Genomic DNA, 14162 nt, shown 5'->3' on the forward strand with positions numbered 1-14162 from the left:
GAGGATGTTTGTTTGTTGTTTGATGTTGTGTAGTGCAAATATTTGGATGATCTTGTGTTGTTTAAAACGGGTTGTCGGTTGATGTGTTTTGTGACACGCCTATAAAACGAGACATTGGAAAACACTTGTTTATATATATATATATATATATATATACGTATATCAAATTATCAAAACAACATCATCAACCCTAATCAGTTACATTATACTTTGTTTGTGCACTGGATTTTGCTCTTGTTTATTAGAAATTATACATGTTTTAGGGTTGTGATTTAGATTTCAAAAGGGCAACCTGCATATGGTGATGACATTAATGTTTTTTTAAATAAACAAGATTCTACAGTGTTTGAATTTCCTTTAACTGAATATCCTGGTAAAACACTGGCCTTGAGTATTTGTCGTGCGTTGAAGGGTGTTCCACTTAGTGCTGTCTGTTCTATCCTTTCCAGTGAGTTACACATTACAAAGTCTAGTTAATGTGAATGTACTGAGTTACCAGTGGTTTAAGAGAGATCAAAGCACCAGATGTTCCATTTGCTCAAACCATAAACCTCAGTTGTGAAAGAAACACTAAGTTGGTGAACCAATAATAAATACAAAAGTAAAGTTCTACATTCAAAGTTCACATCAAGTCATAACATGCACATATTAGCTTGTAAATAGATATGTATTTGGCTTTTCTTGAAAGGTTGACAAAACATATACATTTTCAACGTGAAACTCTTCATGTTACTTTTAAAATTATAGAAGTATTGTAGAATAAATTACATTTATTTGTTAAGTTTCTTGTTTTAAATAGATAGAATACAAAATCCACCTTTTGTGAAATAAATGGATACATGAATAAGGCACTTTATTAGGGTGACAGTAATCTACATAAGTAAAAAGAAGTACAAATATAAACTTTTCCAAGAAATACATCAGTTTGCCTGCTTTTTAAGATAAGAGTCTGACCACCCACAGATTATGACCCACACCCAAAAAGTGAGAGGTTTTGCAGAAAACGATTATTCATTTCAGCGTAATCTTACACAGTAGCCCTTTAAGCAATAAAAAGGTTGTATTACGTCACGAAATACAAGATTCATGCTGTGTGGTGTTATATATAGTATTCATGTTACCAGCATTATATATATATTCAACATGTTTTCGTTTTTACATGTATTTGTTTGTAATTGTCAGTTAATTTACACCACCGCGATAACAATTTCATTTGTAGTAGTAAAAGACAGCAAAGTAAATTAAATGGATCACGAAAACACAACTGTGTTGAGTTTATTGGCGCTCAATTGTTATGTTAAAAAATGGATCTTGATTGGCTGCTGGGCTTGTGACGTCAGGGCGCAGGAGTCGCGGACGCAGCTCGAGGCAGAAAAAGTTTCACTTGAGCCCAGCTCTCCGTGGTGCTGCCCGTGTCTGTGAAAGCGCTGAAACTTGTGACTGAGGAGATTAAATTCATGCGAGAAGCCAAGCGAAGGAAACATCTTAAAGCTGGACTCGAACGGTATTTTTCGCTGTAACCGTGTTTTTTTAAAGCACTTTCACACTGGTGGCTTTTTACGACGAAGTCTGAGGGATTTTCTCTCATCCCGTTCAAGATGAACTTGGAGCCGGTGTTTGGAAAACTTTCTGTGAGTAAACAAAGCGGTGTCACTTTTTCCATAGCTTAAATGTTTGAGTTGAAGAGTTTCTTTCGAGTTGAGCCCCCGTTTAGGGTTAAAATATGGCTTTGACATCCTGTAGGCTCTCCTGGCGCTACAGTTAATAGTGACATTACTTTACCATCAGGGGGAATATCTAAAGTTCCTGGCAACATGGTGGTTAAGACTGTCACTGAGCAGAGGAACATACAGAGCAGTGTTTGATGAAGCTGCAACCCGCAGAGCTCACAGACTCTGGCTCTGTTGGGAAGCTGAGAGCAGAAATCACAGCCAGGCCTGTGAACTTGTGTGAGAAGATGAAACAAGACCGGTCATTGTCCCGCAGGACACACACGCATGCACGCGCGCGCGCGCGCACACACACACACACACACTCACTCACTCACTCACTCACTCACTCACTCACTCACTCTCTCTCTCACAGACAGAACTTCTGCACAGCCATTTAATAGGACACTCGACTGACTTCCATTAACTTGCACAGTCTTTTAAAAGCTTGTCGCTAGTCTTTACCATTAACCACTTAATACCTGCCACCAGCTTTGACAACCCTAACATACAATTTATATTATTGTGTCTTTTCATAATTATATATTTGTTTATCTTTTTATTGTCCCAACTGTTTAAAGTTAAAGTTACCACTGTCATCTCTTACTAGTCCTATTTAGCAGATAAAATGTTGGCATGTATTAATGTATACATGCTAGACCTGTTTGAATTTTTCGAATGTGTATTATGTGTACCATGTGTTACATGTGATAATGAAAACAAAGGATTCTTTATCCTTATTTTTATCACTAACTAAAGACTATCACTCTTGCTTAAAATTTAATTACACCTTAAAACAGTCCCTGTCTTGATGCTATCTTTAGGCACAGCAATAGAAATTATAGTTTTCCACATGTGAAATATGTTTTAAAGCCTATCATGCTTCTGGTGTTCACAAGGTAAGCAAAGTTAATAAAAACTACAATATACACACAAACACATATGAATTGCACAACTAGACACACCATAGGTGGATAATTAACCTTATGCTAATCATCGCTCACTTACCTTAACCAGAGGTCGAGAAAGGACATTGTACATTTTACAATCAAGGTTATGGTCTTTATACAGCAAAAAGACAGATTCACAATTATGCTGTATTTTACGATACATAACTTTTTTTATTTGGACATATTATTTCAAGCTTTGACTCCAACTCTAACAAGGTTACATTAACCCAAACCACAATTCATAACCCATTTGACATTAGCCAGGGCCTGGAAAATTTGTCATGTCTCATTAGTAACTTGGGAAGTTCTCTGCTAGGTCCGGTCTCTGCTATGTTCTCTGCTAGTGTTTATACAAGAGAATGTTCTAGTAACAGTAACACAAAAACAGCTCTAGTTGTTGTGGTTGCTCTTGAGTCAAGTGTTTGTTTCTGTAGAGAATCTGTTCTCACCTTAACCAGTTTTACCCTTTCAGCAACTTTATTTCTTTTCAAACCAGTACATGTGTTGTATCATTCACTCAGCACCCCCCCACCCCCACCCCCCTTCACTGTTCGAGCCACCATCTGTGTTGGACATCATGTGGTCATATTGTGTAGACATGGAAGCGTATGATGTTGTATCTGAGTCTGTCACAGCGGATGTAGATGGTCCTATACGGCGCTATTAATAGTGTGGTGTAGTTATGGCCCGCTGTGGAGCACATTAGTACTCTGTAGAGCTTTTAAATCTCATCGTGCACAGCCTGTGAGAATCATGGGTTCCTAAAGCTTTTAAAATGTCTCAAGGTCTAATCAGTTTGACCCTGGAGAAGAGGAGAAATAAACTTGCCAGTAAGTCAATTAAAGACAGTCTCTCAAAAAGTCTTTCCATACCACATTATTCCACTCTCTGGCCTTCACAGAGGCGTCTTTTCATTCTTCTGTTATTTTTTCCAGCAGTGCAGCAGCAAACTTGACACAATGATTACTGTGAGCTCACTGTAAGGTCTTTAGGTGTTAGCTATTAATTTAAGGTAATTTGAATTAGTAAAAAAAGAAAAGCACTTAAAGGTGAAGTGGGGTTGTTGAGGAGGTTGTCGAGTTTCATGTTCAAGTTATTGAAAATCCAAAATTTGAGAGGAGTATTTTCTGTCTGGAGTGAGTATGTGAGTGATGAACTTATGTGAAGGATGACACCCGTGCCCCATGTTGGCACTGAGGTACATAAAAATGTTCTCTTATTTCTATTTCTTGAGCTCCTGTTGTTCCTTTCCACTTAAAGTATAGGTTTATGATATTGTTTGGTTGTGGACAAAAACAAAAAAAGTCTTATTTTGTTCTTTTTAAGAAACAAGTCTCTCTCTCTCTCTCTCCCTCTCTCCCTCCCTCCCTCCCTTCCTCCCTCTTCCTGTTTCCCTCTGTCTCTCACCCTCTTTGAACTGCCTGTGATTGGTCAGATTCTTCTGTGACAAACAACATTTGGCAGAGGCCGTAAACACAGACCAGAGGAGGAGCACTGTCTAGAAACACTTATCTTTGATTACTTGATTTACATTGTGTGGCATTTGCACTCTTTGTCCTAAAGTACATGCTCTAGTACATGCCTACTGTACATTTACTGCTAAATCATGTAAAAGTAAATTAACTCAGATAGCAATGTTCTCAATAGCAGTGTGAACCTCTTTGCAGCAGATAAGAGAAACCGTGTTCGTCATCAAACTGCTGCATGTAATTTAATCCCAGATGCCTTCCGTAGCTGTGGACTTTGTAAATTTGGTGGTTAAAGTAAAAAAAAAAACATCTGGTGATGTTTTTTGTACCTTGTGTTTTTTTTTTCTTCATTTTGTTTTGATCTTTGCTTTATGTTAGGGAGCATTCCATTAGAGGATTCCGATTTTCTTCCTATGGGTGGCAAAGTGTATGTTTATCCCTACTGTAAACCGCAATGTAGTCTGGAGGCCTCACCAGCAGGCCCTGTTGCTATAGGGCTGTAGGAAAACTTTACCCCCACCCATCCCTTTTGCCCCCCTCTTATTCCCCCTCTCCCATCAAATTACATTGGGCCTACGTGCTTCTCTGTCCAGTAAACTTCCTGTGTCGAGTACACAGATAAGCAGATATTAGTGACATCAGTTTACTTCAAGAATTATCATGCCCATGCTAATGTACACAAGATACTTATCTGTGGTTGTTTACTGTTGGTCTGGGTGTTGGTTCACACAGGAAACCCCTCCTCCTGCCTCCTCTGTGGACAACACAGACATTGGTAGGGCCGACATCTGGGACATGTGGAAGCCAAATCATGTCACTGGGGACGCAGCGACAGCAGGGGTCAACAAACCAGCCACTCTGTGGACTTTCTAATGCTGTGACCACTGCTTTGCATGATGACCATGTGAACAGCCACAACAGAAACTGTGGCTCGGAGAAGCTACAATACAAGGACAGTGAATGATGCAATGCAGTGTAACCCACTGACTGTCAGATACCAGGTGTTAGGAGTGTCTAGTCGGGTATTTACAGGATACTGGAGTAGGCAGACATGTTAACTGAAGGTGGATTATTGTAGTGTAACCTGTTGCTCCCGCTGCTGCTACTGCTGCTACAACTGTTGTTGTGATTGTTGTTAGGGAGAATCATTCCGCAGTTATCAAAGGCCTTCTGACTCACTTAAGGCGTGCCACCTGCTCAGGTGGAAACTTCCCATGTAATGCATACCAATAGAGGCATGTCAGCACTTACAGATAAATGGTCCAGCCTGAGATAAGTTTTAATAATTTATTATGTGTCAAACATAACCATGTAAGCAGATAAACCAGCTTTGCTACCTGTAGCCCTGTTGTGCTACAGCCCATCCTGTGGTTCTGTCTGAGTAAAAGGACCTTCTACTGAGTGTGACTGTGTAAGGTTCAATTCCAACTCGCACATATTTTTATGCCTTGCTGTGCTTTTACCTTGAGGCACAAATAAACTAGAACTCTTTAATTTTACCTCACACTCCATGTCTTTGAGAATGTGTGGAGTACTTTGAAGTACTCTGTATCAGCCTTTACCATGCGTATAGTAGTCATCTGATGGGTCAGATCACATGAGTCACAACCAGGTATACTGTTCTCTTTGATGAAAAGGATGCCAAAGGGTGCAAAACTACTCTACGCTTTGTTTCTTTCTTTTTTTTTTTCAACACTTTTCTATTTTGACTCGATCCAGTTTTACAAAAGTGTCAGGCAGTGGTGTGAAAAACTGTCTGCAACCTGAGGCAAGATTTGAAACACCTGAGGCAGCTATTTTACTATCATTCTTAGATGTTAAAAATTCTTGATTTAAAAGACACTGACATGGTTATGTACTTCTTTTGCTCCCTTCTAAAAATAAAATACTGTATGTTATGGTGACCCTTGTCCTTTTTACAAAACATTTATCTCACATTTGGCAGTTAAAGGACTAAAACTTCAATATAATCACACATTTTTTCAGGGTATTCTCCTCCGTACCTGCTTCCTGTTCATAACTTCAAAAATTCTCTTTCTAGAAATACTTAAGTCATAGTAAATTTAGATTGGGTTTTTGTAATTAATCTAAATACCAATAGGCAATATGCACAAGCAATGTTTTTTTTTCACCATTACACAGTGTTCCTCAGGGTTAGGATGAATAATTAAAGAAACACATACTGTCTAAATTTTCCTTCACGGCAAGGAAAATGAATGATGACAAATGTGAACTTGTTACGCCTCCCCCGGAGGTAAATAAGACTTAATCAACTGGAAAACTTGTGAAAAGTAAATATTGGACTTTTGTAGTGCTCTAATGTGGGACTCAATGAACAGTTTTGTCACTCTACACAATTACTTTTTAGTTCTCTTAGTTCGTCTCTTAGTTTTCAGGCACAAATACAAAATACATTCCTGGTTTACTCATTTAATTAGAGTTCCAAGAGCTCCATTATCTGAAAGTGAATTTATTGTGTATAGTGACATTGGCATCTGGTTCACACCAAGTTGGCCTAATACACCGCAGCCAACTAAACTTGACATTGGCATCTGGTTCACACCAAGTAAAACTAAAAACTAAACTAAAACTCCACTAACACATAGAGTAGAGTTGAAAGGCGTTTGTTGAAATGTCAATCATAAGACAATGTGTTTTTACGACATCTGGGTATAAGTGCTGTCGTGTCTTGGACTCTGGAGAACATTGTTTTTGTAACTAGTCCATTCTCCAACAGCCACGTTTTCTTGCACAATGACGTTATTACACAGGTCTTATTGTTTGTTTGGACAATTTTCATACTTTTTAGGCAAAAGTAAATGCTGCTTAATTAGGTGAATTTAACTCCAGTTTAAACTGCACCTCGGAGGCATAATGTTAAACGAGGTATCCATCAGCCTTCAGTATTTTTTACTTTTTCCACTCCTGGATAAATGTACGGATTCAAACTGCGGTGAGTTGTCTAGAGAATGGACCTCTGTTTAGAAAGACATAAGTCCAACTTGAATTCCAGCTATTGATGGTTCTTTCTGACCTGCTACAACAGTTGCATATTTTACATTTTTTCCTGTGATGTGTTTATAGAGAAGGCTATAAACCGGCGGCGCTTCACATACTTTTCCCTCTTATACACAAAGAGAAGCTTTTATGGAGCTAATGGGATTGTCTCGAGAGTGTGCGGATGGATTTTTGCACATACTTCAATCTATTAGTCATCCTTTTTTGCCCTTTTCATTCCGTCTCTCCTGGATTTGTCTTGTGAGCTGTTACTCTGCCTGACGGTGACGTCCTTAATCAGAATATAAAGCCCCACGTAAAAAGCGCTTTTGCTCACAAATCCTCAAATTTAGTCTGTGTTGCTGTCATTCAGGTTAAATGTGTTCACTCATCCTGTATTAATTCAGTGTGTGACTCACATGCTGTGTACAGGGGCTAAGCCCTCAGTGACCAAAGCGACCACCCCAACCATACAAATTGGAAAATGTGCATCACTTTTGCACCTGCTTTTAAATCTTTGAGACTCTGAAACTCTCAGCAGGCTTTGGTTGAGTCATCAAAACAATGATCATTACAAACAGAGGACAAAAACTTCACTGACTTGTTGGGTGAATGTCGACCAGGAAATTCATCACAGATTTGTTTTTGCTGGTTCTCACTTTTTACCCTGGCATAAAACTAAATGCTGCCTAACCTGCTTGTAACAGTGTCGTACTTTTCCGGTCGACAAAGCATACCTCCTGAGGAAACTCAAGAATTTGTGTTGTGGAGCTGCAGCTTCCTTGAGTTATAAATATCCTGCCTGACGGATATGTTGTGGGTCTAATCGGTTGCTGGGCCATCTCTGAGGCAACTGCTTTGGAGGGAACAGTTTGGAGCTAAACGCTTTATGAATCCTTTGTATTGTCTCAGGCTTCCTGTGCTCTCTGAGAGGAGGGGGCAACTGCTTTTCACACGCTTCCACACATACACTGTGTGTGTGCACGTGTGTGCATTTTTTGCAAATTTTTACCACAACTAATTCACAGTTGGTGCTCATCTTGCCACTTTCAGTTGGAACTGGTGTTTTTCATATCAGGGATACATACTGTATGTTTAAAAGGAGTGAGCTGATTTATTTACAGTTTGTAGCAGAGACTTTCTTACATGTGTCACGAGCCAGGTTATACTTGTCTTCATTATCTAACCCCCAAAGTGTAATTTATCACTCAACAAAAGTCATGTCTGCCCCCTGCCCCCGCCTGCAGTGAATGCCATGGTTTTATCTGCCAAGCCAAGCTCCAGGCATGTTCCCTGTCCTCTCAAGGTCAACTCGGAGGAATCTAAATCATTCCATTGCCTATCAAATTAAGAATTGGTATGGAACAATTTGTTCTTAGACTTTCACCTTGAATAGCAACACTGGGTCTGTTGTTTAAACAGTTACATTTTAAAACTACACTATAAGCTCAGACATATTTCTTTATGTATATTGAACTAACAATTAAAACAACCGTCTGTTAAAGACAAACTTTGTTGCAATTTAGATTTTCAAAAAACAAAATTTTGGAAAGCAAAAAATAATTAATTCATTATATTATAAAGGCAGAAAGCCCTAAGTTGAAGAGGATTCAGTGGCAGAAACTTAATTCTATTTGCATGTGAAAGCTTTAAAGGAAAAGTATACTGTAATATTGAGTTCACTAATTGTAATTTGTTTGCCATGTACTCTAGTACAACATTGTGCACTCATTTAGTAAACTTATTCCACAAGGAATATTTTTAGGATCACTTGAAATCACTAGCCCTAATACTTAGTGCTAGTGGTTAGAGCTTAGGATCTAGTGCTAGTGTATAGCAATTGATATTAGCGCTATGGCTAAGCCCTGAGTTTTGCAAACAGTGGCACTTAAGGCAAGAAGAGTGTTTAATTAGGGGATATATATATTATTGGCTGGAGGCCAATCAATTGGCTATAAGTCAGTCTTCATTGAGGCTATGCTAGGACAAGCTAACCAAGCTAACACTCCTCTCCTTGTGGTATTTTTCTCTGTTTCCCACTGGTACATTTCACAATTTGGTGTCCAGTTCATGTGCCACTGAAGGGAAGACCAAGAAAATATGGAATTGTTCCACTTTTCAGGTGATTCCTGCAGAATCAAACTGAACCACATTAGTTAGTACACATAACTTGATTACACAAAAGGGAGCGATTGAAGAACTTTGTAGTAAAATTATCATCTTCTCAAACTACATAATGATTCATATATATGACAGAAACAACTGTTGGTACAGTTTTAAGATTGTACCAACAATTTAAGATTGATTTAAGATTAATTGAACATTGGTCAAAAGTAGGACCGTCTAAGATTAGACCAGGGGTTTATCTAATCATTGATAGATGCAAGATGTCCAAAACTAGATAACTTCTGGCTGTGAGAGTTTGGTTCAGTCCCTTTGGTTGCCTCATTTGGAGTCACCTTGAAGGATCCGACTCTAATCAACCTTTTTCTCTTCTCTCTTCAACTACTTGCAATGTTTGTTATTTGCTTATGGCATTGGTGTGGTAGTTAGGAGTTGTAGAATACTTTTTAAAAAAAACCTGCTTTTACGATTCTACATTCACTGAATCTGGACATTGTAAAATGTAATAAAATGTTTTATACAATTTTCTGTTATTTTATAAAAACATAAATTATGGTTTTTCCTATATGAATAGGAATTAAAACAAAATCCATGTCTCTAAAAGACATTCATCAGATGAATGTGTATTTCAGCAGGTTCATTGAAATACTTGGAAATAATAGCAGCCCTACATCCAACTACAGCATTAAACAGGAAATACGGCCTTTGCATAATTTATCACAGTGAGAAAACAAAGCAAAGGAAAACAATTAAATGACTAATGGTGTCAGTGAGGACATGATTTGTGCAATGTTTGCATAAACTCTGGCACAACACAAGCCTGTAAACGGTGGCAGCTGCAATGCACACACTGTACAGTTCCTGTCAGCTCGGAGTCGGAGGAGAACTACTTTTTCAAATGGCTTTAGGAGATGTTTTCTGTGAGTCAGAGCACATGTTGTTGACACTGGAACGAAAGTCTGTGTTTCATGTTGCAGTCAGTGTTTTAAAAATTAGCAGCTAAAATAACATATTTTGTTCTTAAAGCTTAACAATTCTTAACATTATTATAAAGTGAGTGAATTACTCAAGCCTCAAGAGAGAGCCTTCATGGTCAATAATCGTATTGACCATGTATTTTTCTCACACAAATTAAAATGTGTTGGTTCAAGTGATTTTGAACTGGTTTTCTTCATTGCTGCCTAAATTATAGGAGTAAAGTCATATGTGGAAGGTAAAAAGTAAAACTGCTTATACTGTAAAGAATGGACTAATCTAAAATCAAACACTTTTCTTTAGGTGAAAATAAAATGGTGTTACCTCCACCTTTAGTAGTCATGTACCAAGGTTAATAAAAAAAACAATGATATAAAGTCTGGTTCATGTACAAATGCATTATTATGGTCATCTGGTGTGTCCTCTTATTGGTTGTAATTAAAATTATCTGTGCAATATGAAATCAAAAATCTTCCTGGTATGCAGTGTTTCCAAGAATTTATTGCTGTTTCTTCAGTTCTTCTTCTGTTTTTTTTTTTTTTTTTTAACACGTAATGGAGGTGACTGTAATTTCCTCTGGAATATGAAGTGATCATGTCCCACTAAGTGGCCCACTGATAACCTTGGTCAACTGAGAGGATGTCCTGTCATTTAGTCAAAAATGTGCTCTCAGTATACACAGCATTTGTTCCAAGGCCATGTGGAAGAGCCGGGGCTCTGTGGAGGAAGTGGAGGGAAGCTACTGTTGTCAGATAAACAGGAGGTCTGTCATTATTTTATTTAGACTTTTATTAGTTTAACTTGAGTCCACACAAACACGGATCTTACCCTTCATAGAATGTGTGACAATGGGATGCTGTTGCTCCCAACAATCACAGTACAGACCTCTCAATGTACAGCAAAATGAGGAGGACTGACTGGAGTGGAACCACTTCGGCCTTGGTTTGGAGAACTTCCAGGGATTGTGGGTTTGGAGGGTTTTCTTCACTGAGGTTTTGGTCACTCCAGTCTTCCTACTTATTTGGTTGTAGAGGTAAAAAAAATAAGCCACATTGTGGCTGACCATAACACTTATGTAGCCAGCAGGTTTGTGCCCATGCAGTTTAGCAGCCTCTGGACATGAGTGTGAACATGTTTATGGCATTTTTCCATTTTTCTTGTGTGTCTGTTTGGTGTACAACCCACATCAAGATTCCCTCAGACATGAGTGCTTTAGAGTACTATAACATTAATGTGCTGCTGCTCTTGTGTGTATTGTGAAGGTTTTAAATCTCAGTAAAGATAATTACCCTGATCAGTTAATATAACGCTTGCGTAAGTTTAACTTTAACTACTTCTTGTTTAAATTTTGGTTTTGTTTGTATAAATTTGGGGGATAATTTTCCCTAAATTACTTTTAGTAGTCTGATAGTTGAGGACCCTTGTCATTGTTTTTAATTTTCCAACAACTAAAAAGTGTAGTTAGTTCTTATCTGGCTGTATCTGATTGACAGCTGTCAATCACATCCATCCATCCACCCTGGACAGTCCAGTGTGTACCCAAAGATCCTCATAAAAAGACAAACAATCATTTGCACCCATATTCACACCTCTGGTCTATTCAGAGTATATTTTGGACTGTGAGAGTAAACCAAAGCAAACTTCATATAGAAAGATTGAAACAACCAACCAACCAACTAACTGTAACATGCCAAAATCTTTTTGTAATTATTAACATAAAAACAAAGTTTACGTTGTTGTTGTTGAAGACAACTTACAGGGCTTGTTAGTCCTATGATAGTTTTTTTCGTCACGTATAGTAGAGTTTGAAGGGTATTTGTAAAAATAAAAGCAAAAAAATCACTTCCTGACAGTACATCATGGACGCAGCTGTGCTTTCCTTGATAAAATACAATTGGATTTGCTGTGCAACAACCTTCAACTGCCGAGCATTCCAGATTGGCTACAGAGATTGAACAGACCTGGGAATGTTTTGAAAAACTGATGCTTAAATTAACAAAGGGTGTGAAGTTTTAAACCCTGCAATGTGTCCATGTCACGTCTTTGTCGGAAAAATGTGATGGGCCACAATGAATTTATCAGTTATTTAATGCAAGATAAAAGCTTACATAGAACATTCTTCCTATGCACTTCACGGGTGTTGGGTTACTTTCACTGCAGCTCATTCTTTGACATTCCTACTTTTATTTATAATGTTCTCCTGCACACATGCTTGGTATATACAGATTTTTCTTCTGTTTCACAGTGTTGTTTCATTTCCCTGGTTCCGTGTCCTTCTTCTTCCCCCACCCTGCAGCCATACACAGAGTATATTCAAGACTAAAGACTCACCCTGTGTCATGCAAGCTGTTAGATTCCCCCTCCCTTCCCTGCTCTCACTCTATCTCCTTTCCTTTCCTTTCTGTCTCTCTTCTGCTTCCCTACCCACCAGAATGTTTGGATAGATCTAAATGGTGTGATTGTGACTGCTCTGTCGGTCGTCTGCCCCTCCACGTCTGCCTCTTAGTGTCTTTGGAAAGTCTGACGTGAGCCGAGGGAAGGGAAAAGACTGAAAGAAGGAGAGGGGAAAGTTCTTTTGAGCAACAAGCCATGGCGTCCCTCCAGAGAGCCAAGTCAAGCATCAGGAGCAGCTCTCAGCTCCGGCCTGTCCCTGTTTTCTCTATCTCTGGTCTTCTCTGAAGTCTTTCTTTCTCTCATTCTCCCACACAGTCTTTTTTAGGCTGCGTATTCCCACTAGAACACCCCATCTTTAGCCTGCTGTCTACAATTTCTCACTTTTATTTGAAAGGGCCCTGTCTCTTTCTCCTCAACCTGGCCCACTCCACCCTAACCTGATCCTTTCTCTCCTGGCCTACTGGAGAAGGGGTGGGGTGCTGGTGTTCAGGAGAGGCAAAACCTCCAAATCTAGGCCTCTCATTTACCCAGAAGGTGTCACATTGCATTTGAGGCGCTTCATGGCAGTGTCGCATGTCATGGCATTCAAAGGGCCGGGGTTGAAGAATGTGGGTCATTTGAAGTAGAGCCACTAAAGTGTGTTGTTTGCCAATGAATGGGGCCTTCTCACATTGACATGGTGAAAAGCGTGTGAATAAACACCAGTGCCTGAGGGCCGCACTAAAGTGTTCAGCTATATTCTTTTCCCTACCCCACCTATACAAGCCTGGTATTATCTAGTACATGAATAGATTTCTAGAATCACATTTGATACGGACATCGTGCTGCTGTGAGCTGAGATAGCTTATCAAAAACCTTTAGTGAAACGCCCACAGTGAGGAAGAAGAAATACTTTGTTTTTTAAAAAAACCTTTCTGATAAGAAAACCAAATCATGGACTAATTAGGTTTCTCTGCCTGCTGCTTTTCATATCCATTAGCATTTAGCTCTGAATCCTGCTCACACAGGATTGTTTTGCCTCCAGTTTCTGACCAGCTGCATTGCTCTCTTAATTTCTTTCCCACAGCAGATGCTCAGATCAGATGGTTCAAATTATGTGGTATATTGCTCACACAAGGCTCCTTATAAAGACTCTCCTCTTTACTGTCTTTTATTTATTAGGTTTGGGTGAGTTCGTAAACTGTGGATTCACATAATAATGTTACATTTCTCCCTCTCTCTGTTTGGCCTTCCTCCGCCTCTCCTTGATCTTGGTGATCCAGATGCTGGTAGCAGGCCTCATCTTTGTGCTGGTGTGCCATGCAGCAGATCCTCCATCGCCTCAGTGGTCCACTGATGAATACAGAAACCTTACCCTTCGACGACACAGGAACTGCGTTGAAAACCATCAGTACCTCCACCAGGGACTCTGCTGCCTCAACTGCCAGGCTGGTAAGGAGAGTCGCGTTGGGTGGAATGGAAAGTAGCCCTAAAACTCACAGCAAAGCATTTGCCTTCATAATGAGGTCATAAAAGTTGACCCACAAGCAGTTGGATGTCATCGA

At 39.2% G+C, this 14162-nt stretch overlaps 1 protein-coding gene across 1 annotated transcript in view; it reads left to right on the top strand.

The window, feature by feature from the left end:
- Positions 1–1238: 1238 nt before the first annotated feature.
- tnfrsfa (tumor necrosis factor receptor superfamily, member a) overlaps positions 1239–14162 on the top strand; it is a 25508-nt gene continuing 12584 nt past the window's right edge. The window contains exons 1-2 of the mRNA XM_008325716.3: positions 1239–1631; positions 13881–14049. Of these exons, the coding sequence (XP_008323938.1) occupies positions 1599–1631; positions 13881–14049 (202 nt within the window). The 5' untranslated portion in view covers positions 1239–1598. The remainder of the gene's footprint in view (positions 1632–13880; positions 14050–14162) is intronic.

Source organism: Cynoglossus semilaevis, chromosome 14 (assembly GCF_000523025.1).
Source record: "Cynoglossus semilaevis isolate Cse_v1.0 chromosome 14, Cse_v1.0, whole genome shotgun sequence".
In the NCBI taxonomy this organism is placed as follows: domain Eukaryota; kingdom Metazoa; phylum Chordata; class Actinopteri; order Pleuronectiformes; family Cynoglossidae; genus Cynoglossus; species Cynoglossus semilaevis.